The sequence below is a fragment of the Platalea leucorodia genome (assembly GCF_965183815.1).
Source record: "Platalea leucorodia genome assembly, chromosome: Z".
Taxonomy (NCBI): domain Eukaryota; kingdom Metazoa; phylum Chordata; class Aves; order Pelecaniformes; family Threskiornithidae; genus Platalea; species Platalea leucorodia.
In genome coordinates, this window is record NC_138858.1 from 2,133,864 (window position 1) to 2,159,474 (window position 25,611).

General features: G+C 44.5%; 1 protein-coding gene across 1 annotated transcript in view; it reads right to left on the reverse strand.

Annotated features, from left to right (window-relative positions):
• DCC (DCC netrin 1 receptor) overlaps positions 1–25,611 on the reverse strand; it is a gene marked incomplete at both ends in the record, with an annotated part of 597,951 nt that overhangs the window by 167,499 nt on the left and 404,841 nt on the right. Inside the window, 2 exons of the mRNA XM_082336600.1 lie at positions 7,346–7,500; positions 17,276–17,432. Coding sequence (XP_082192726.1) covers positions 7,346–7,500; positions 17,276–17,432 — 312 coding nt within the window. The remainder of the gene's footprint in view (positions 1–7,345; positions 7,501–17,275; positions 17,433–25,611) is intronic.

Consider the following 25,611-nt stretch of genomic DNA (forward strand, 5'->3'; position numbering starts at 1 on the left):
TGAGTCTCCATCCCTGGGGGTATTTAAAACCCGGGGAGACGTGGTGCTTAGGGACATGGTTTAGTGGTGGGCTTGGCAGTGATAGGTTAACGGTTGGACTCGATGATCTTAAGGGTCTTTTCCAACCTTAACGATCCTATGATTCTATAAAATTTTCTTTTCCAGAAGATAAGAAAAGATGGGTACATGTCTCAGAAGAGAAAGTCTTTCTGGCATAGCGACAACCTCAGTAATTAGCAGGAAAATAATGCTTGAGACCGGCACTGATGTGCCACGCGTTGAATCTTCCAGCAATTCTGCCCTAAGCGTGAAGCCACGGAGATACCTACTCACGACTGCAGTAGCAAGGATTCAGTGTATACATCTGATATAAAATGCAGTCCTCGTCTACTGGGTTTCTTCCTCTGTGCAACTGAGGACACCAAGACTTAAGAAGGTCTCATAAAGGGGATGCAAAGTCATTTGAATTCAGTTTTAATTACAGTATTTCATATAGCAATGCAACTTTCTAATGAGACTGACACTTTTCAAAGGAGGCAGAAGAGCTGGTCAGGAAAAAAAAAAAATCAACAGAAGAAAACCCCCAAAAGAAAAGATTTTGACTGCATTATTTCAGTTAATTAAGATGAATGACGAACAGCAAGCAATTTGTGGTTCTTTAAATTGAACCCAAGACAATTTGAAAATGAACAATTTTACTTTCTGGGTTTCATTTGTTTTTCGCTTTAACTCTTAGTCTACCAAGGTGGTAACAAATTCTCCCACTATTAAGAAGCTGAATCTGCCCTCCTAACTCACAGAAAAGAAGGGCTTGCGTGACGTCTTCAAAGGACCGAGATTCCAACATGCCTTCACCATTGTGCCCATTTTAGAAACAAAGGGATGACGATATCCAGGAATGAAACACCTTGCTCAGTGTCGTTGCGCAAGCCAGCTGGAAACGTCAACTCCACAGAGCCTCTGGAGTTCGCGCTATCGATCGGTCAGAATTAAAATAAGTATCTCATCAAGTCCCTTGACAGCTTCAGTGGCACGTCGGCGCAGGAGAGGGAGAGCTGGGGCAAGACGGCGGTGGGGCAGCACCGCAGAAATGAAGATGTCTCAGAAAAATGGAAATTTTTCAACTGAGTAAATATCGTTAAGGATCTGATCGTGGTGGTTTTACAGAAATACTGGACGAGCTGACCACACGATCACCTGGTCACTTTTTTCCCTGCTTAAATGGGAGGTGAGAATCAATCTAAGCTTCAAGAAAGATGTGCAGAATATTTTCCTCTCCTTTGCAACTTTTTTCAAAACTCTCTAGGAAGCAGTACCATATAAATTTTCATTTTTCCCGTATTTAATCCCTCCTTGTTGTAGATGGCCTTTACAAAAGTCTTAATCAGCCTCCCCATCATGCACAGGGAACCACATATTCAGCAGGTAAGTGCAGATGGAGTCACTGAATCTGGCTTAAAGTACTGCATTTCGTTCCACAAGAGAAACTACAAATTCAATGGGAAATAGAGAGAAAGAAATCAAAAAGAAAAAAAAAAGGCCATGGCACTAACGCTAGCCAGAGTCTGAAGAATAAAACAGCATGAGGTGATCTTTAATCTCAATTATCAATGCTAACAGCCTCTATTAACCAGCCCTGACTGAAGTTTAAATGTATCTAAAAAGCAAAAGCTGGCCTGATTGCCCCCGTGGCACGTACGGACCCGGCCCCGACGCGGCAGAGGTGGCCGGGGAGCGCGGGAGCTGGCAACGGGAGCGGGCAGATCGCTCGCCGTGGGAAAACGGTTCAGATTCCCCACAAAAGAAAATAAATTCCTACTTTCCTTGAAATTAAACCTGGTGTAAAACCAAAACCGCAGGAAACAAAAGACAAAATTCCTACCACAGATGTGCCCAGGGGATCTGAATTCGTATTTTCCATTGCACAAGAGAGCACTAAGGATACCAGGACCAGGGCAGACGCATTACCTGGACCCGTACTGGCGACCACACCAGTGTCCTAATGACCAGGCTAAAGCGAGGCCTCATCCTGCTCCTGCAGCGACCTTCTGCAAAGGGAAGCACCTCCCAAGAGCTGAGACTGAAGCAACTCTTCTCTCTCAAGAAAAAGACAAAAAAACCCTAAAAGCCCAGGGGAAAAAAAGCAGATGGGAAGCCAAAAGCAGGAATCAAAGACAGACAGAAAAATGGACGTCAACCATCTTTCCCTTTAGGTCCGCCCAACTTTTAGAAAGGAAGATATGTGTCATTAAAATTTAAAGCAATTGAAAACCTCCCCCCACCCCCCGCCAATGCTTCACATAAATTACTCATAAAATTAAAGAACCATGCAAGAATGGCATAAAGTTACCCCAGGGTGTATTTTACCGAGCCATTATGGAAGAATACACACAAATGAGGAGGATATTAATGACTCCACAGAACACATTTTTCAGTACTGCTTCACCCCTTCATCAAAAATAAGAAAAATTCACCACCAAGGCACTACACCGGAGATGCTTACGTTTCTGCCTGCCCCAGCTCTTTCATATATGGATAAATATATAAAATATATAAATACCCCTGCACCTTGCAAAATGGACACTGTCCAAAACCAAAGTAGCCATTCGTTATTCCAGGGATCTTTTTGTACATGAAAAATTCGGCAGGGTGAGGGTGCAGACTCAGACCGAGACTTTTTTCCCTTTAAAATAATCTATGCAATGTCGTCGTAAACTGATGGATGGAGAGCAGGAGCACCACGTCCTCAGTCCATCACTGTGACAGCTGATGCGGGACGGGCGGCAGCAGAGAAGGCTCCCGACAGAGCCCATGGCTCCCTCGTTGGATGGGACTAGCCGCAGGTCTCTTAAAAATTATTCACTTTTGTTCCATCAGTACATGATGGAAAGGGCAATTCCTGCCGCAAAGGATATCGTTTAAGCAGCACGGATAGACCTGTACCTGGGCATGAGGAAGGAGAGAGGAAAAGTCATAGACTCAATAAATAGCCCAGTTTGGAAGGGACCTCGGAAGATCATCTGGTCCAACCTTTCGCCAGCGTTGCTCACTTATATTCCAGGGATGGAGAAACCAAGAGGCTTCAACGATCTGCCCAAAGCCCACAGAGCCTTGGCTCCAGCCCTCCCAACTTCTTAAACACGAGCTCAGCTTTTTCTGCACCCAGATCCATGGCCATTTTGCACTGGAGAAGGGTGATTCTCATCTCCCTGTTCCCAAAAAGCTGATCAAGCCCACCTTGGTGGGAGGTTTAATGGATAAGCTGCAGCGCCTGCCCAAATTCATCCCAGGGCTCTCATTTCAGTGAGACCCTGACTATCACGAGGTCATTTAGCATCATTTATAGTGACCTTATCATCACTGTGACTGAAACTGGTACCCAAAATAGCTGAGTAGGGAGCAAGGGAGGCACTAACGCCCTCTGAAATACTCAGCATCTGACAACGGCAGGGGCTGGCCCTGCTCGGGACCCTCACCAGCCCTGAGAGGTGACGATCTGGCACCGTCTCCGTATTGGCATCTAAACTGGATGGGCCTGATACAAGCCTTCGGAAAATTCAATTACTCCAGCACGTGTTTATTCTGCAAGCTTAACTTGCGCAGATCAACATACATGGAACTGATTATGGCTTGATAAAATTGTCATCTGTGTGGGCTTTAAAGACATCCCTGCCTTCCCTTGCTTTTTCATGCGAAATCTCCTTGCATTAATTTTAATGGCCTTTTAATTTTCTATGCGGTTTTGACACTTGTATAAGAAATGTACGTTAAAAGAGATTGCAGCTGAAATTTTGTCTGTGTCTTTTTAACATTTCCCGTGGAATAATTTCAAAGAATATTGTCTCCACTGAAAAACTTGTAGCAAAAAAAAAAAAAAAAGCCACCACCAAATCCAAAAGCTTTAATAGCTTCTGGTGCAATTGCTTTAATGCAGTATTGACGGTAGTTTTTGCTGCTAGTTGTCTTAGCAAGAAAATTCAGGTGCAGCCAGCCAGTGATTAGAAAGAAAAAAAATGGTAGGAAATGCTTCCCCACCATAATCAGAAAAAATGAAATTCTGAAATAGCAAAGGGGCCGATTTCTGAGGTTCGATGCACCAGCCTCTAATGGGAACTGAAAATAATTACAAAAGTACCTAGGCAGGCGTGGATCTCGGTGACCAAAGTTACCCAAGTCTCCTATGCGAGTAAGATCCCCCTCTAGCTGCTGCAAAATGCCCCACGCGCTGCATAAATCCACCCCAAATCTCTACGTTTCTGTTTCAGAATTTCCATTTTCAGGACATCGGGGTGGGGAGCGCGGCTCCTCCCGGCTGCTCCCCACCGCGGGGGCAACCGCGGGGGGTCGGAGATTTGCTCCTCGCAGCGTGGCGCGGGAAGGGGCAGACATATGGGGACACAGCTGGGCTTCTCTTAAGTAGGTATAATAATACTCCCCTACCTCAGAAGGATACAGTAATTAATTATTCGTTATAAAGCCCTTAAAGATGCTCGGGTAGAAGTTGAGATGTCAGCGCACGCTAAATTGATTTCACTGGAAGGGAGATGATAAGAGGCGACTTTATGAGGCTGGAGCGATGCCGTCAAGTTTCTTTGGGGCACACCAACATGCCTTCCTATTCATCTTCTCTTTCACCAACTAATACGCACATCACGGAGACATAGATTTATTAGGAAACTGGTTTTAATTCATAAGGCCCTGTGAAAAGAAGTGAGCTGGTCCCACAGCAGGGAACTGCTTTCAAAGCTTGGATGGACAATTGCAATCCTCCTTGCGAGAATAGACGCCTGCCTTTATTCTCTACTACCAAGCTGCTTTAACAGCATCTTGAGGAGCCAAAATAATAACTCACAAAGTCTCCACATGTGGTATGAAAAGATTAGACATGGCTTAAGCAGGCAGGGATTTAAATCCGGACTGATAATACTGTAGTGAAATTATATACCATCAAGGCAGAGAAAAAGGGGTTGTAGTTTACTAAAAAAAAGGAAGATGGAGGGAGTGTGTGTTAATCTGGGGACAAAAAAACCTTCATATAAATCCAGCCCATATATTCTGGATGATTATTTCAAAAAGCTAGAACTTGTTCTGTTGATCTTTTAAACTGATTACTGAGCAAATATGTGCGCTTTTAGAAACAGGCACTGACAGACATGAATTTCAGATGTCCTTTTTCATCAGCTTTTTCTTCTTTAACAATGCCAGATTGCATAATACGTCTGATATTTTCAAATAATGTGGAAATTCAATTTATGTGCAGCCATGTAATTTATTGTACAATAGTTACAGCGTGTTCTAAAAGACAGCCACATAGAGGCTGACTGCCTCTCAGGACCAGAGAGAGTTGTTTCGAAATGATAAGATAATTTGGTCAACAGTAAAAAGCGCAAAGAAAAATGGAAAGCAATATTTTCTCCACGCTCCAACTTGACACTTTAGAGAAATCTTGAAGTTATTAAATAGGAAAGAGATTCCGAATGTCTACGCTGAGCATTAAACAGAGCCGGGAACTCCGCGCCGTGGCAGCTTCAGATGGTAACAGCAGGGGGTAGCGGCGCCCGCTTTTCACTGGGGCTTTGCAAGGAGGAAGGCATTTTCCCAATTAAAATGTTATTTTTCTTCTGTAAATATATATATAAAAATACATATATAAACCACAAACATATACCGAAATGTCTATATGTGCATTTGTGCATGTGTCCAAGCAGAGATAAATTACTAATAGATAAATGATGCCGATGGTTACTTATTAATCCCTTACTTTCCAAAGGCTCAAATTCATAAACTGACTCTCAAGACTTACTTCCCCACAAAGGGCTAGGACACAACCTTGCTTTTGTTTGCCCATGGCAGTTGCCTAACTGCAAATAAGGGCAATAAGCAGCAGTGCAATCTCCGAGCAGGAATTGCAGATGCATCTGAAACGCAAGGCCATCCAGAAAAACCAGAAAGCTCCACGTCTCGGGTGATATTTCACTAACATCACCAGTCTCAGGGGGCTGGGAAGTGATGACAGGGAGGAAAATTCAGGTTTTGTGATAAACAAAGCTATAGACACCAAATCACAGAATAAGGGTAAGTTGAACGGTCCCTTCTTCCCTTGTTCACAACATCCCTCGCCTGGTCAGGGGACGTCGCCCATGCTCTCCCTGGCCCTCATAGACACCTTTCCTGGGGCTCAGCTTAGCTGTAAAAGGAACCCAACAGTTCAAAAGCCACCTAAAGCCATCTCCGGAGGCTCGCCTTATCACAGGATTTGCTTCCAAGCTCTTCTTCTCCTCCACCCCCCGTGGAGAGCCATTCCCACCTCCTCTACCTGCTCCCAGCTCCCAGTCACCTCCGGCAATGAATCAAGAAAACACATTTCAGGGGTTTCCAGCCCAGCTGCTATCTTCACACAACGAGGGGTTTTCAGACAAATATTGCCTTTCGGTGAAATTTCTGTACGTGGCAAGGTGTGACGATGTAAAACAGTTTCTGTGCTTGTGTTAAGCGTTAGATTTTCCACCTTATTACAGAGGATGAACGTATTCTGGCCGCGGCTTACTGACGGAGCATAAAAGCAGCCCAGCATCCCACCATCACCCCTACGGGTCACCAAAGCAGTCCAGTGCCCATCGGCACGAGCCACAGCACCCATCTCTGTCCTAAGAACTAGATACAATCCCCTTGGTACGGCCAATTCTTCTGAAGGATTAATTTTGCCACGGAAAGGCTCAAATAATGTTTCAATTCTCTCTCTGCAACAGCCCTTCTTGGACCTTCCAAGCGAGAAAAAACTGCAAAAGGACAAACTCAACCAGAAGAAATTTCTCTTCTTTCTTGAGACCAGACGTGCGCAAATACGATAAAATGAGACCTACAGAAAAAGCGTCTGCTGAAAGGTTCCCACCTGCTCCAAAGATTTATAAAACAAGCTTACTGCTAAGCATTAACTAATAGAAAATATTTGCTTTTAAACACCAATAAGCCAAAGCGTTTACTCCAGCGGAAAGTTTTTGTATCCTTCAGTAAGTTTACCACGTTTCCTGGTAAAAAAACAACTCCTTATGTACCATAGCATAGCTTTTGATATCCTTTATGCTGTCACATAATAGAAAACGGGATGTTTGATCATCAAAATCATGATAAAAACTAGCAATATGCTGCTGTGGAGCAGCCAGATGCTCTGCAAGAAATATTACAAATTGAGGAAAGGTTTTCTTCACCGTGCGTAAGGACTAGGTCATATTTTCTAAAAGGAGAAAACCTTAAAGCAACGCACCACGAGAACCGCAGGGCTGCAGTTCACGGCTACAGCCCTTGCTGCCACCCTCGCCAAGACCCCGAGCCTGCGCACACTCACGCTCCGGCTGCGTGGCGACCTTGACGGGCTGCGAGCTCTCTCCCGGTCCCCACTCGTTGTATGCCACCACTCGGAAGGTGTAGGTCTCCTCCGGCTTCAGGTTGCCCACGGTAAGTTGAAGCGTCCCAGACTGAGATGTGTTGACTGCCCGCTCCCTAAAACGAAGCAAAAAACCATTTTAAAATGCATTTGGATCTCAAAGCATTGCTCATTTAGGACGAGAGGAAACGGCCTCAAGCTGCACCAGGGCAGATTTAGGTTGGATATTAGGAAAAACTTCTTCACCAAAAGGGTGGTCAAGCATTGGCCCAGGCTGCCCAGGGCAGGGGTTGAGTCTCCATCCCTGGAGGTATTTAAAAGACGGGTAGACGTGGTGCTTGGGGACATGGTTTAGTGGTGGACTGGCAGTGACAGGTTAATGGTTCGACTCAATGATCTTAAGGGTCTTTTCCAACCTTAACGATTCTATGATTCTATTTATGCAGCTGGTAGCCTACAAAGTATGATTACTTATCAAACTTCAGTTCAACGCTTGTTTGTCTATAGGGGTTTTTTTGATTTTTACTTTAAAAAACCTAATTCAAGTAACGGGCCCCACTGGGAATGTTGCGAGCGCTACAAAGACAACTTGTATTTTAACACTTCATAAGGTACACAGTGCATTGGTTCTATGCCTTTCTTAATATAACAAAAAAGAAAAATTGATAGAAAGAAATACCTGTTCAATAATGGAACACAGCTCTGATAGAGGAAGTGAGATGCAGCTGTTTCACAAGCAAAGGGACAACACAGAGCCTTTGCTAGGATGTGGCTACCACCCATCATTTCATAGCTCTAGAATGAAAACCCCGGGCAAGACGAGCACCCAGGCAGTTCTGGGGCAGCCTTCTCCCAGTTGCTGTTTAGGGCAGCGAGGCTGGGGCAGGGGCTGGAGCACAAGGCTGGGGAGGAGCGGCTGGGGGGGCTGGGGGGGCTCAGCCTGGAGAAGAGGAGGCTGAGGGGAGCCCTCATCGCTCTCTGCAACGGCCTGAAAGGAGGCTGGAGCCGGGGGGGTCGGTCTCTGCTCCCCAGGAACAAGCGATGGGACGAGAGGGAACGGCCTCAAGCTGCGCCAGGGCAGGTTTGGGTTGGATATTGGGAAAAACTTCTTCCCCGAAAGGGCTGTCAGGCCCTGGCCCAGGCTGCCCAGGGCAGGGGTTGAGTCCCCATCCCTGGAGGGATTTAAAAGCCGGGGAGATGTGGTGCTTAGGGACATGGTTTAGTGGTGGCCTTGGCAGTGCTGGGTTAACGGTTGGACTTGATGATCTTAAGGGTCTTTTCCAACCTAAACAATTCTCGGATTCTAATGTGGAAAGAAGGTCAGACACCATCTCACATATGCAAACTTGGCCATCAGCTGTGCTGGGAAACTGGTGCCTGCGGGCAGCAGGTACTTCTCCTCGCCAGGAGCAACAGCAAGCCCGCCTGCTGTCCCGCACCAAATTTGCTTCAAGAGACACCGCAGCTCGCTATTGCCTGCATCAGCTGGGTTTCTGCCCAACTTGGCCAGCAGTTTGCCAGCACTGAGCCATGGCAAAAAACGCAATTGATACTCCTCCATTAGCTGCTCCCAGTGGGGAGTCCCGGGGTAACTGGCCAGTGGTGGTCTCCAGAATAAAGGCGGAGCCCAGACATCGGGAGGTGGCAGCCCCGGGCCAGCGAGACACGCAGGACATCATCCTCCCATCAGGGCAAGGACCATATAATTCTTCCTGGCACCAGAAGCACCCAGAGCTAAAGAGGTATCTGCACCCTGGCACTGGCATCTCTGCCTTGGGTCAAGCAAAGCTCTGCCTAGCCGTGGCTTTGTGAGAGGAAACGACTGGTGAGAAAGGTCCAGCCTAGGAGTCATTAACGTGGGATTATCCGGGAAAAACACAATCCCTAAACAGCAAAGCAGGGTTTAAATTGGATGAAATCACAGCCATTTCATGGACAATCTGCAAACAGAAGTAGGTAAAATTGCTTTTGTAACCCATTTACTATGGGTGGCGTACGTCGCTCCTCTCCTTTCCTAGAAGCCCTCTGAAAAGCAACAACAAAAAGGTAGATTTCACGCTGCAGAAACAAAATCATTTAAGACTGAATCAGCTAATTGCCAAACTTCGCGTAGCGCTGCCGCGGTTGTCTGGGCTGCACTAGGCATAGCAGCAATTCAGAGAATGGAGATTATTGTCCCTTTGGGGAACGTTTCCTCAAAATGGAATTTCTCAGACCAAAGAACGGTCCTGTCCTCTGAGCGCCAGGCTCCACCGTCGCTCCAGCCCTCCGAGGATTGACTGAACAAAGCTTGGGTGAACGTTCCCTGGGGATAAACGGTCGGATCATCCCTTAGCAGAGACAACGGGAGTTTAATGCCTCTATTCCAGCAGACTTCCTACCTGCAGGATGATGGGACTGCTGGAAACTATATCTCATTGTATACATCTTTTTTTTTTTTTTAATGGAAAAGAAGCAACAAGACTGCCTTTCAGTCCCAAAATAGCAGTAAAGAAGCGAGAGAAGAAAAAGGAGATGACATGATTGAAGAAAACTCCAGTCGGATCTCCGTTTTAACACTTCTCTGCGACAGCGGTACCTGTGGCGATACATATACGCAAGTCTGGAGAAGCGGAATGGTTTGTAGCACTCTTTCAGTAAGTCTTTTCCGATTATCTAGTAAGAAAGAAAGAAAAAAAGTACGCATATCTGGTGCCCTCGGCACCGACGTTGCTGTTGAGTGACCTCCTGAGCCGAATCAAAGCTGCGTTTTAGACTAAAGGGGCTGAACCAGCACAACTCGCTCATCTTGTGTAGTTGGGGATGCGGGTGTGAAGTGCTGCGATGAGGAGTGAAATTCTGACACAGGCCGTTTTGTAGCCGATACTGAGGTCGCAGAGGCACAAGGAGACCCGGGGCTGCCGTTCCTCTTCTCAGATCTGCATTTGCTGCATTGCATCCCAGCCTCGGCCACTCGGAAGCATCCAAGCAAGTGCCTTTGATTAGACTCTCACGCAATCATCTTCAAACGCAATCTCAGCACCTTCAGTGTTCATCTTCCATTGGATTTCAGTGGTGATACTGAAGTCCATCTCTCAGGACACTTCTCTGTGCAAACCAGGAGCTCCAGTTTGGGAGCAGCATTGAACTGGAGAAGCCCTGGGCTGTCCCCAGCCCATGCTGAAAAATCACAGAGGGAAGTTTCCCCGTTCTTGGCCAGCCAGCATGTTCCCTCCGTGCAACTCAAGAAAGCACTGAGCAAATTAAATCTTTATATGTTTTACTTTCTATAGCTTGAGTTTTCTAGCTATCAGATGTAGAGTACCTTCCAAATGCAACACCAGAAGCTGATGGGCAGTGCAAGACCTTGTAACTCAAAAACCATAAGAAATGGACTGTATAAAAAAAAAAGTTCCAGATTTTCCTACAAGACTGAATAATAATCAAACAGCCCAGGACTGAGATCAAGAGGAATGAAGCAAAAGAAAGGGCTGAGGTTTCCCTCTGGGCAGGCTGAGATGCGAGAACATCCAGCAGCCCACCCGGCCCCATCTCACAGCCTGGCAGCAGCCAGATAACAGACATTTAGAGGAGTAAGTGAACCAGGATAGAAATATCTGGTTATTCTCTTGGCACAGGACAGAAATACCTGGTTATTCTCCTGACGTAGAGCTCTTGCTCAAAGGTTTCAGGAATTTCGGCACCCAGATCATCACAGGCACCCATGTGGGTCCATCTCCCTCAAACTGTCAATTCTCTGACCCCACTGTTTTTGGTTTCTGTGGCAATGTAATTATGAGCCGTGAGAAAAAATTATCCCTAAAATTATCCCTTTTGTTTGAATGGGCCACCTGCCAACGTCACGCTGGGCAGTGACGTCTTCTACGCCGCCTTAAACCCTCCAGCTAGCAAAGAGGAAAAAAAGCTCCTTAAGAATATAACAACACTACGCTCGTCTTTGTAAAATAGATGTCTAAAACACGTCAGATGGATTGTGTAAAACACGGGGCTGTCTTTCTCCCTTGAGCCCCAGTGCCCTGCCCCGCTGGCACGCACTCAGGCTGAAGTTAGGCGAGATGAGTGTCACCCACCTACAAAAGTCCATCCTGCTTCCCAGCGAGGGGTTAACGCACGACAGATGCTACAGCAATGCCGGAATAATCTAAAAAGCACCAAACATCCTCCAATCATGCATCTTTACATTTGGGGTTTTCTTTTTCGAACCCATCTGGGCCATAAATTACAGTCTAAAAATAAAAGACCTTGACTAAAGTCATCCACTTTCTTGTAAAATGGAGGCTTCGACATGTAATTTCCAGTGACTGAAGATCATGTTACGTTAGGATATCAGCATGTAAAAAAAGATAATTACAGTTCCCATATATCTCTTAGGTGTGTAACAAATGCTTTTATAATGTTTCAAACACCTAATTAGTTACTTCAAGTAAGACAAGTCACATTAATGCTCCTTGCTGTGAAATGAATACTATTAATTTTAAAATGGACGGACTTTTACTACCCTGAGTTCTTTTTTTTATCTCCCGTTATCATTCTCCCACAAAATAACATAAAGTCCTTGATTATAATAAGCAAACCTCAAACCTAATGTAAATAGATCATCTGGGAATGATATTTTAGAACTTCAGCTGAATTCTGAAGATAGGCTTTAATCAAATATAAGGTTTTGTATTCAATTAAGCGGTCCCTTGATTCATTTCTTCAGTCTGCAACATGCAGGAAGCTAAACTGGGAGATCTATTACCTTGTTGTGACTATCTAGGCATTTATTAATTTGCCACCGAAAAGAAGTTCTAGCGAATGTTCAACTAAAAATAAAACTGGTCGCAATCTTGCAAAAGTGTCCTTCGTCAACGGGTTTTACATTCAGCTGTAATACTGCTGATTTCCAGGGTCATTTGCTTTTTCTTTTGTTTTCTTTTTCAGATCAGAGCATTTAATTTCATTTGTTGGGAAAAATGTTTTCTAATAGTCCATTAAAAAAGAAGGACAGCTACAAATCAGGACGCATTATTTAAGTCAACTTGATATTTCAAAGGTTGCCATCAAAAACGGAATGGTATTCTTGGGCTTTGTGCCTCATCTAAAATGCTAAACAGAAATATATTGCCGTATAAATAGATCTCATTATTTATAAATAAATATAGTGAATTTTTTATTGCAAATTAAATTTTAAATTTTAAATATAGCAATGTAAATTCTCACCGGGAAGGCAGAATTCATTTAAAACTGCGCACAGGTAATTAAATATGTCTTGAGAGTACCTTTGCGGAGTTATTTTTTGGTTCAGAGATAGATCAAGAGCAAATCAGCAAAAATAAACAATGTCTCTTTCTTTGTGGTGACTAATACACTGCCGCATAAATATCAAATGCCTGCGTGAATCAATGCTTGCTCATTGAGAAGCAAACCAGCAGAGACAGATGAGAAGAGGGAACAAACCATGAGGCTGAGAGAAAATCCGAACATCAAAATCAGATCAACATTTCAACCTGGCTGTGGATTGAAATATCGAATCTGGCCCATTTTGCAAATGCTCGGACCAAAAAATTGCTACTTTAATTCAGTTTGCAATTAAACGTGGGTAACATCCAAACACAAACGCTGTTGGTTTGGAAGGGGGTTAAAGCTGCAGATGGATCCAATGCTTCCCACCTGAAGACTGCCTCTAGCTTAAAAAAAAAAAAAAATTAACTAAAATTAAAGTTTCAACAGCATGTGGATGTGAGAGATGCCGGAGATGAAGCAGCACCGCCGCCCTTGCAGCACACAGGGACACCCCGTTCCCAAGAGCTCACCATCTCGGCAGCATCCCAGCAGTAAAATGGGACGTAAATCAAAAAGCCAGAGATTTACCCATTACATGGGTAAACTCTGCATTTTTAATCTTTTGGGTGACCTTATTACTTGTGTATAAAAAGGGGTTTTTTTGAATGAGCTTATAACACCAAGTGAAACCTAAAATAGCTCCTTTCTCTTCTGGAACAGTTCTCATGCTTGGCAGGATGAATTTTTATGGACTCTGTGTGTGTACACCTTGAAGAGTGATATCCATCGAAATTTATGCATTATAGTCTATTATTACAGTGCACTATATTTTAACAGAAAATAAGCACAATCAAATGTATACTAAGAATTACGTATCTACTAACAGATCCTATACATTAAATCCTCTATTTCTGCTCATTTTTTCCTCAACAGCCTGCTATATATCGGCCTTTGCCCGGCGGGAAAGGGCCTGGGGGTGCTGGTCGACAGCCGCTGGACACGAGCCAGCAGGGTGCCCAGGTGGCCAAGAGGGCCAATGGCATCCTGGCTTGTATCAGGACCGGTGTGGCCAGCAGGAGCAGGGAGGGGATGGTGCCCCTGCGCTGGGCACTGGTGAGGCCGCCCCTCGAGTGCTGTGCTCAGCGCTGGGCCCTGCACCCCAAGGCGGCCATGGAGGGGCTGGAGCGTGGCCAGAGCAGGGCAGCGAGGCTGGGGCAGGGGCTGGAGCACAAGGCTGGGGAGGAGCGGCTGGGGGAGCTGGGGGGGCTCAGCCTGGAGAAGAGGAGGCTGAGGGGAGCCCTCATCGCTCTCTGCAACGGCCTGAAAGGAGGCTGGAGCCGGGGGGGTCGGTCTCTGCTCCCCAGGAACAAGCGATGGGACGAGAGGGAACGGCCTCAAGCTGCGCCAGGGCAGGTTTGGGTTGGGTATTGGGAAAAACTTCTTCCCCCAAAGGGCTGTCAGGGCCTGGCCCAGGCTGCCCAGGGCAGGGGTTGAGTCCCCATCCCTGGGGGTATTTAGAAGACATGTAGATGTGGTGCTTAGGGACATGGTTTAGTGGTGGGCTTGGTAGTGCTGGGTTAACGGTTGGACTTGATGATCTTAAGGGTCTTTTCCAACCTAAACGATTCTATGATTCTAAATGTTACAGAATCTCTCACTTTTAAATCTGAACTTTTATCTCAACCAGAAACTTCCCTGAGTGCAGGTGCACTGGTTGGCTGTTTATTTATTTCTAATAGATTTAAGGTTTGTTTTATCCTTTTCTGAGAAACTTGCCTTTTACCTTTAAGTGCTCTTTCCAATCATCCTTATCAGCAGGCAAAACCATTTGATCCCACGCAGGATGCCTAGCTGAGCACGAAGATTAAAGAGCATCCCATCAGAAGGGCTCTGGTGATTACGCTACAGCAATAAGTGCAATCACTTCCAAAAGGGGTTTCTTTGAAAGGGTGAGTTGAAAAAAAAACCTTAGGAGAGAGTTCAAAACATTAAAGACTATTTTTTCTGGACGGTCCCCGAAATGGCCGTGTGCCTTCTGTGTTGTGTTGGCCTGGGTGGTGCTGCCAGCTGTCACGCAAATCCTCCCCGCTCTCGAACCCGGGACGATCGCCGTACTCCAGACTTACAGTAATTTCTCTGACAATCCCTTTGCATCCCTGAGGTTAATGTCAAAACCAATATTTATTTTTTGTAAACAGCAAAATAGCTCTTTTGTAAAAATAATGCGTAAACAATAAACAAGTCAAAAATTCCACGGAAGCTTTTTCTTTTTTCCTTTAAGGAAAACTACATTAATTTTAGCGCACAGTTTGTCTGAAAGTTTGTAAGACTGCGGGTGCATAATCAAAAGTTTTATACCGCAGGTGGTATTTTGAGTCTCTTACTGGAGGAAGCATAGTGGAATTTTTGTTTTATTTTATTTTATTTATTTATTTGTTTAGTTATTTTAACACAGAGCCCACCGTCTTCCGCAGGAGAGACTGTAACTGGGCACACAGCTAGTTGGGAATGGGACTAAGGCATCCTTCTGGTATCCAGAACTTTGAGCAGCACTAGGGAAATTCTGGAAGAAAATTATTTTGAAGTGTAAGGGAACCCGGGGTGAGCTCTTTTTACATCTTTTTTTCATCTCAGAAACACCACTATTTAAAGGCCTCATACGAATATTAGTATTTTCTCCTCACTGCTAAACTAAAAGGCTGAGTTAGAAAATGCCTCAATCCGGCTCTGTGGGGCAACTCTGATGTTTTTGAGACAGAGTTAAAATAAATGAGACGGGATTACAACAGTGCCCTGTTCTGCTATTACTGGCGGCGATGGCTGCAGAGAAACTTTAAGTCCCGTCTGTGCCAAACCATTTGATTCAGCCACGCGAACCCCGCTGTGGTACCCACACTGGGAGCAACAAGGCAGCTGCTGAGCATCCTCGCTTCCCACGGAACTCATTTATTGCTCTTTTTGCATCAGTTACTTTTCTAGGGCCAATTAATACCTTCCAACCTTCAATATATCCCCTTCCTGACGCTCTAGTGAGGTGTCGTTCTCATTTCATACGAACTAGCCGCAACTGGAGACTCGATCCGACGCAGGACGGAGATCTGAACTCTGAAACCTCCGCCCCATCTGTCTCGCTCTGCTCCTGTCTCTCCCTCTCTGCTCGCAGTCAGGCTCGGAGGGAGTTGTGGAAGGTGAGATGCCCGCGTCTGACCCGTGAACCAAACCCAAGCCTGGCTCCTACCCCGTGTTTTCGCCACAAACCCTCCCCGCTGCCTACGTGCCGTTCGTCCCGCAAGCGACACCCTGCTGCAGAAGACGCTTGCCTCCAGCACCGGCCTCAGAAATGCCAACTTGAATTTAAGAGCTTTCTTTTACAGAGGGAGAGCGCGTTTCGCACCCTCATCCCGAGTGCTTCGGGTGTCGTGTCCCTTCAAGGCTGCTCAGCTGGCTGAGATGGATACGCTGTTCTATTTAGGACACCTGGCTCTTGCAGCAGGTACTGCTCCTGTAGCTATCAAATTGTCTACAAGCATTGAAACAAATAAAACCCAATCTATAAGGCTACTAAAGAAAGCTGGACCTTGTTGGAGATGTTGCAAATGTCCAGGCAGGGGCAGGAAATTTTGCCTGCAAGACTGAAGCCTTTCGGATGAAGGATAAGCCCACGCTGCGGCAAAGAGGAGCTCACTGATAACTGTGGGGTCCCACCTTCTTTAGCTCTCACGAATCCAATATGTATCTGCTCATTTTTCAATTCCATATCGATCCCTATTCAAGTCCCCTCAGAAGCTGAGCTCCCACCAGCACGCACACAAGTGCCAGTCACCAGCCAGTAGCTGCAGTATATCTTGAGGGCAGTGAAATACAGGCCAGGATATTTCGAGCGAGTTCTTCATAATGATGTACAGGAAGAGAAAAACACAAGATTTTCCTCAGGCATAAAATCATTTACCAAGTTAGGAAAAGAAAACAAAACCCAAGTAAATATACAGTACCTTCTGGAGTGTGAAATGAGCATATATGATGAGGAATCATGCAAACACCAAACAATCTACAGTGCCATCGTCACGAAAGGGCTATCTGCTGTGCAGCTCTAAGCCACAGGGCCAGAACAGCCCAGGCTGGTCCACTGTAGTTGCAATCATGTAAAATCTTCACAGCCCGCTGCCTGGCTGTTTTCAAGGTCTTACACCATTTACACCGCTCTAAAAGTCGTCCTCCTCTCTGGTTCATTAGGGCTCAACAAATTCACCTCCGCCAGCGATGCAAAGAACGCTTGAGCCTGTGTCTTCAGAGGAAGGTCAACGGTAAAACGTGGAGCTAACAACACTTGATGTTAGGCAGTCAAGTAATAGCTGGAGGAGATAGATCTGATAGATCTGATCCGTAGACGCCACTGTCAACGCAAATGGTCCTTCATACCAGAGAAAATGAGCACTGTTATACAAATGTCGATGTGATGTCTATAAAAACATACAGCAACAAAAGCCATTTCTAGCTTCACACTTCTTTTACCCCGGGGAGAAGAACACAAGGTCGAGAACCCTTTGCAAGGTACTCGTAAAGACCTCAAGCGCTCTTAGGACTATGCCCCCATCCAGAGGAGACCCATGGTCTGGTGACGCCTACCTGTTGACGCCATCCCTGGAGAAGAAGACCGTGTACGTCTGGACGCTGCCTCTGGCTTCTGCGGGCGGGCGCCAGCTGAGACGGACAAATCGGCTGGAGACCAAAACAGGGACCACATCTCGGGGGGCAGAGGGGAGGACACCGGAACTTGGGACGGCTGGAGGGGAAGGAGAGGAGTCAGTCAGAGAGGCCGGTGGCACGGGGGTGTCGGGGCGGGCGGGAGGTGCCGTGGTGGCCACGGCTGAGGTGTTACGAAACAAAGGGCCGAGGTGGCATGGAATAAGCGTGAAGAAAATGACAGGGGATGAAAGAGAGAGAAAAAAAACTAACAGTAAAATCACACCTTAAAATACACCATCCTGAACCATCCCCTAAAGCGAACAACACCATGCAAAACTCGAGTAGACTGCTTCCTCGGAAATTATTTCTTATACGAGCGATCGGTATGATACGTTCTTTTGTTCACTCCTGTTTCACTGGTTTTGCCTCTTGTGCCCCAAGCAGAAGTATTTCACCTCATAAACAAGCAATAACTGACCGCTCAAAGCCTGAAGCCTACAACCCGACTGGTCTGGGAAGAGCAGAAACTAAGTAGGGTGCTTCGGCACGTGACTTACTACATAACTACATTAAAGTGGGATAAAACAAAAACACAGACTTAATATCAACACCGTTTCATACGGAGAAGTGTTCAGTCTACGTGCAAAACCCAGAAATGGCTAAACTGCAGATCAAGCAGTAAAATTCATTTTAGAACAGTACTTCTTAAGGGTTTGGTTGTTGCCCGCCAAGTCCATGTGAAAGCTGGCCCATCAACAAAAATGAAAAAAAAAAAAAAATTTATTTTTTAACAATAATTTAACTGATCAGCTACGTACTGATTTAGCACATGCGTCTTACAGAGCATCCACAGTCACCTAACCTTCTACGAGGGCAAACGTGATGTATAAGGTCCAATTTCATGGGCCGCACCAGCCCTTGAAAGCAGGTTTTCACTATTGGTATCGAACCAAAAAGCAATTTCTTTTTTTCATATTGCAAATCTTTTTTGGTCACTCCCTAGGCACGTACTGCGAACTATATTAGTAGCATTAATTTACTGCGAGATTATTAACAGCGCTGTATTATCTAAACAGCTTATGAAGAATAGCTTTATGTAAAAAGCACAACATTCACTGAGTACTAACTTAGCATTTTCTTATATTATCTCTAAATTATTATTAAAAGCCATGAATATTGCTATTATTAATAACAAATATGATTACCCCCTACTTATTGTGATCAATCCAAAACCAGAGGGAATTAAGGAATTTCCCAGTGGCATTTCCAGAGTAATGATGTGTTGAAAGAAAATAATAAGCCATAGTCTCAGCTCTTTTGGCTGCAAAGTTGTGATCCATTATTTGCACTGAGATTGTGCTTAGCGTCCTTAGTCATGGGCCACTGATCTAAATAATGTGCAAACACAAGACTAAAGCGTAATTCTGTGTACATTTATATTACAACGATGCGACTATTTTGCTTCACGGTCAAGAGTGAGCAGATTTGGGCTTCTGGTCTATTCTATATGTTGACTGATGTATTATAAGTGTAAGCGCATTGTCTTCTTCTAACAAGGCTGCGGTAGGCAAACATCTCTAGAGAAGTACCAAGGGCATGACTGGATAAAAACACACACACAAACCTACAAGGCTTTTTCAGTTGAGTTCTGGTCCTAAAATCAAACCACAGCACTTCAGAAGAAGCCCCATTATTAACTATTTTGGCACCTAAGGGCCTGTAGAAACTCTCAGTTCCCCCATGAAACACCCCGGTCTGTGGTTCCTCCACCAAATATCCATCCTCCCGGTGGAGCACAGCTGTCTGGCACCCCTTTTCCATCAAAACCCCTTTTAGTATTCAGAAACTTGCGCTACGATCAGCCCCAAGTCCAGACACGTACATTTAGGTGACTACGCATACGTGACTACGTATATATGGGTGTCCAAGCTCCTCGCCATAGGAAATGAGGACATCTACCTAACACAGATGATGGAGCCCAAAGGGCTACTCAAACTACCAAACAAGGGTATCTACCCTTTAAAGATGCTGAATAAGTATCTAAACTGTGGAGGTGAATCCATCGTGACCTCCTGCCCGTGGATGCGGCAGCGGCTGCCCTGCTAGGTGCCAACTTCGGAAAACAATAGCGAAAAACTGAGGTGAAAAGCAGCGAGATTGGGACGGAAGCTCCAGTCCGCTGAGCACGTGTTTTACTCTGGCTTTCGGTAAACTCGGTAGAGCTATCACTGACAAAAGCAATTTCACTTTTATTGTTGCGAGCAGTGAATAGCAAACATATACAGTACAATAGTACAATATAGAGAGACATATAACCTGAAATTATCTCAGCGAGTAATGTCTGAAATCCTTCAATCTTTCATATGACTACACAAGATCAATCCACCACTGGTTAAGCCATCTTCATCAGAGTCTGGCAGGCTCTGATTTTAGCCTGATGTGGTTTATATTAACTCCTTGCAAAGTGCATCTTTCTCTGCTCTCGTGGCAGCGCGAATAATCGTCTACCTCTGTACAAAGCGAGCATAAAACCGGGCTGTTTGATTCATTTTCCACATATATAAATGACTCTATGATCAACAGAGAAGGTCTCAATATAGGCCTGATCGGAACGGATCTTCGTGTTTCCATTTAGGAAGCCAAATGGGGCACCTCAAATTCAGAATCAAATCCCCCGTTATTTGCAATCCAAATCAGCGGTGAGTTTTGAGACCTTATTATTATTATTATTTTGCCAGTAGGACCCATCCTTGCACTCCTAAAGCAAACCTTCTTCAAAAATGTAGAAATATGCTTGACGTAGGTGTTCAGGACCTGCTTGTTTACAGCTTTTATTTAAAGGTAAAATACAGAGCAGTTATAAAACATGCGCAAGGCCAACTGTTTATGGGGTTTTAAACCAACTAAAGGCAAAACATTGCGTGTGACATCCCACTTCGCCACTGCTTCCCATACGCAGCAGTCATGGGCCGTTTGTAATTAAATATAATAGGAATATGAGACCTCGTTCAAAGAGGCAGGGAGTTTTTTACTGCTTTTCACAGGTTGGTTTGATTTTTTTTTTTTTTTTTTTAAACATATATGTACGTGTCTGCAGGCAGGTAGGGAGGAGATCCTATTAGCAGCAGCTGCCTACCCTTTAAATTGTGTTGTTAGCGACCAGCAAAAGCTTACGTGGGATATACAAGAAGAGATGATGAATGAACGAACAAAAAAACCCAACCTTGTAATTATATCCCACAAGGGATTTGGTATCAAGACGATATGACATTCTTATTGCTAAGCAGAGGTGGCAAGAGATGGCATGGGTTTATTCATGAGCCTCTCCCGGTAAAAGACATGGATGCAAATCCTCTAAATCCAAGTTATAAAATGTCTCATGTTCTCTCCTGAGCGCTCACAGGGACTTTGTGTGTGTGCGTGTATGGGTGTATATATATGTGTGTGCGTGTATACATATATATATATATATGTGCATATATACACACACACAGAGACCTCAGCACAGTTCTGTACCTCTGTACAAAAAAAATATTCATTTGCCTTTTTTTTTAAACGTATTTACCAAGTTGGCAGAAAAGGGAAAGAAGTTTAAGGAAAGAAGTTGCAAGTTTAAGATGAAAAATAAGCTGAAAAGTTCCTGTGTATACAGAAAATGTTGCTCTTGGATGTCAGTAATGTTGATCTAAAAGTTATCCTGGTCACCTGCATTGAGGAGCAAGTTCTGAACTGATAAAGAGGAGGCTTGACTTCTCTGCTTTTAAAGCAATTAAAATTTGCATGATTTTAGTTATTCGTATTTAATTCACGTGCAACATTTAAGCCAGTTATACCATGTTGCCACCCACCTAAATTAAAAATTATACTCTTTTTCTGGGGGATAAATTAATACAGAAGGAGATTGGGCTATATATAGGAACTGCCTGTATCTCACAGAAAGTGGTTAATGTACATTATCCATGTAGTATGTTTTTTTTTTTTTTAATTATAACCTTACCTAAGCAAAAGCTATTCAAGCAATTGCCACTGTTTTACACTTTTAAAATAAGAACACCTACTATAGGCTATCTAGACTTTTAAAATACTGTCAATTAGAGCTTGCTGATAGGATTGGAAACTCGCTACTTTTTCAGCAAAAATGAGAAAACTATCACACTTACAATCTTCAACCTCCTGCTGCAAATCACACTTCCCCCTAAATATCCCACATACCCCGATGCCAAAATGACATTTCAAGACATCAAATGAAAATTTTCAGCCAAGACACTACCTCAAAATATTTTTTTATGCCTTCTAACAACTATTTCAATTCCTTGATTTATTTTTTTTTTAATATAGAGATGAATTTTTAATCTATTTCAGTTTTAAAAGACTTTTGGAAATTTCACTGAATGTATTTAAAACATAAAAGGAACATTCAGGGTTTAAGCATTTCATTTCAGGAAAAAACCCAAGATGTTTTATTCAAGTTAAAATATAAACCTTGTGGATTAATTCAAGTCTCTTCCCCGCTCCCCCCGCAATATTTTCCTTGGGCTTAGCACTTTAAATCTCTCATTCGTACAGCATGGATTGCAAGTATGACATAAGAACGTGAATCTCTTCTCATCTCCAAAGCCTCAGTGTTAAAAGGAAAAGCAATTTACATGGAATTTTAATTCCAGATATAACATCAAATATGTGCTTATTGTCTGCTGTTGCTCAGTACAGCCATGGCCTGGTCAACCCAGCCTTTTGTCGCACTCCTGCATTCAGACAATTCCGTCTTTTATTTATTTTTTTTTTTTATTCAGAATCTTTTTGACCCATCTTACACCTTCCACAGAGCAAACTGTGAAAGTTATAAGTGAGAAAAAAAATCGCGCTGCAGCAATATCTGTAACTCAAGAGATGCTGCATATGTAACACCTAGGACCTGAAAAAGCGACGCGCACTTCCAGTAAAACATCCTTAAAGAAGCTGATCTGTAATAGATATCCATTTTGGTGGATTCCTCCTTTTTTAGAGCATAGGCACTCTGGAAAGAATTATTCCCATTTCATTTTAGGAATAGTTCCTATTTAGTTTGTATTTTAACGGGGCCATGCCATTAAATAGCAGAACCGCGGGCAGCTCGGGAAGCTGAGGGGCCAACAGCGATTCCTGGGGCAAAGCCTCAGGGATGGTTACGGACCCACGGCTGTCACCCGCACAGCAATGACGGACCGAAAAATCTAATTAAAATTTTTATTAAATTTTAAAAAGGGGATTAAAATAAAAATTCTTAGTTTATGTTCTTTAAAAAAAAAAATAAATCAATATTCATGTTCATTAGGGAAAGAAGTAGAACAACTCTAAACAAAATGGAAAGTTGGGGTGTAGAGCATGAGTTTCCTATTTTTACTTTGCACTGGCTATCATACAAATATGAATTTGCAATTAATATTAAATCCGTAACACATCACTAATTGTTTCTAATTTAACAGACCGCACTGAGATCAGCAGACGAGAGGAGCTGTATTTTACACAGTGTTACTTTCACGCTGGAAGATTCATTTAGACAAACGCCAAATATCAAAGCAATCCACAACTTACATATCCCAGATACATCCACGAGCAGGTTGGGACAGTAAACAAGATCTGTTTTCCTCCAGATCAAGGAAAACAGCCAAGGACGGAGGGTTTGGGCCACTAAAGAACCTGGTTTCGGTACGAGGGATCATCCTTTGGCGCAGGGACCCCGGGGCCTGAAGCCCATCTATCTGGAGGCACTAACCACGTTAAGCCATCTAGTACATGCCTTGAGAGGGGAACGCAAGGAAAAAAATCTGTATTTCACACAGGCTGTTAAAAATTTCATTTGAAATTTCATGATGCAACGATGGATTTCGTCACCCATCCTCCATGCCGCTTCTAAAACCCAACGCTAACGTGCGGCGGGAAGACGTTCCCGGCGAAAGCCCTGGGACATGGATCCAGGAGCTCTCACCATCCCACGCTAAGTGATTAAATGGATGCGAATTAGTGAAATGGAGAAACAAGAACCAAACGCATCGCAGTGTTTTGGTCTGATCATTCAATAATTACATTTTGGTCTTGTTTCCAACAGCTAGGAAAAAAGCAGATGTTCTACCAGATGACCTTCGTGGAGATATGAAATAGGCATAATTTACTGCCCCAAATAAGTATCAGATTGGACAAGTTACTGCTAGCTCGTTACTTATGGTCAAACAAAATGCTCTTTTCCGCACAAGCAACTCCTATTACCTTTCCTGGGGACCGTTTACAAAATTTGGCCTTTCCAGTTTTTATCCAGCCGATTAACCATACAACACAGTTTCAAAGCGTCACATTCAAAAAGCATTTCTTCAGGCGTCGCGCGCTCAAATCCATCCTCCGAACGCCAGCAGAGATCACGTCGGCACCGCTCGTATGCGAGTGCACGCATCTACATTCGATGTGTTCACACGCATCGGGTTTTACCAACGACACGGAGCACATGCCAGGGTGTCAGGGTACATCAGCATATGTTTAGACATTTTCAGCCCATATGCAGCGATACTAATTTACCAAATAAAAGATCTGTCCTCGTTGCCATACATACTTCCTCCCTTCTGGCTTCTTGCACAGTAATTCATTATTACTTGGTGCCATAATGATGTTCTTAGAAACAAGTCATGCAGTACTAATTTTTATTATGCCTCTTTTATGACATTACAAACCTTGCTATAAATCACTGAAGTTCACGTGTGTCAACAACGCCTGATGCTACTGTAGGAGGAATTCGCTCCCGCCTCAGCACCTCGCAGGATTAGGCCAATAGCGCTTTGGAAACAGCACGTACGTATCTGAAATACAAAATCTCACAGAGGCTGGGGAGATTTTGATAGTTCCACCCTACGCAATAACAACCGCATCAGAAGCTAAATACACGCCAGTGCTTCTCTTGTCTCTCTAGCCTCATTTTCTCAAATACAGGCGAGAGAGGCACGTAAGGAAACCATCTTAATTGCCAACTTGTGATAGTGGGAGGAAGGAGGCTAGTTATTCGCTAAAAGGCGTGATCTCAGACTAGTAAACAGGGACACCTCCGCGAAAGACAAGCCGGTCGATCTCCTCCTACACGCTCCTCTTGATAGGGAGGTGCTGTTGATGCTTGCAGAGGATCCGTCCCCAAGGATGGAGCATTAGGCTTTGCAGCTGCGACCGCAGTTAGTGAAGGAAAAATGCCCAGAGGGCCATGCCCCAAAACCCAGCACCAACAGACCCTTCCCCACCCCCCTGAAACTCAGGACATCTGAACTGCCCTCTAGCCTACACCTGCAACCAGCCGTGCTATTCCAGGGTTTTATTCTCTGCTCGTCACTGCAATCATAGAATCGTTCAGGTTGGAAAAGACCCTCAAGATCATCAAGTCCAACCGTTAACCTATCACTGCCAAGCCCACCACTAAACCATGTCCCTAAGCACCACGTCTACCCGTCTTTTAAATACCTCCAGGGATGGAGACTCAACCACTTCCCCGGGCAGCCTGTTCCAAAGGCTGACCACCTGTCAGTAGCAGGTAGAAAACCAAGGTGAACATCCATCAAACATTTACTCTTTCACCTCCAGCCCTGTTTTGTGCACGGACAGGCACTGGAGGGAAGACAGAGGGAGAAGACGACCACATTGCACCTTTACTTCTCCCAGAGAAGAGTCAACAACTTCCATTTTTTCCCTCCTCTTCCATGGGGAGAGCCCCCCGAAGGGGTGGCAAAGCACATGGAATAAAGAGAAGGATAAACGGCTGGGAAATGGGATGCTCACTACAAGATCTGAAAGCTGAGGTGTGCTGGGGCGGGGAGCAAGAAGAGAGGCCAGAAGGAAAGTCCAGGGAAGAGCACACGTCCGGTGGTCAGAGCGGCAAAAGGGTAAGGTCAGACCGAAGAAGGCTACAATAACTATCAAAGGAATAGCACAGGTTAAAATATAATTTGTCCGGATCCCCTATAAGAGGCAAAAGATGTGCCGTCCGTGCTTATTTTGAAATTCAGCAGTGCAATATAGAACGACAAGACCCCATAATTCCAATTAATCCAGGGCAGTTTTGCCCAGTGGTTACACGGAAAGCTATTTTAAGGAAGGTGTAATCCAGACGCTTATCTGCTGTTAAATGTGCAAAACAGTACCTTGTACAACTGTGGCCCCTTGGGGAGTTAAGAATAATTATTGGAACCTGTAGCAAGATGGAGGCAGGAAAGGCAAAGAGCTTTGCGCAGCGGCCGAAAGGAGGAGGGCATTTACAGGGATGACAG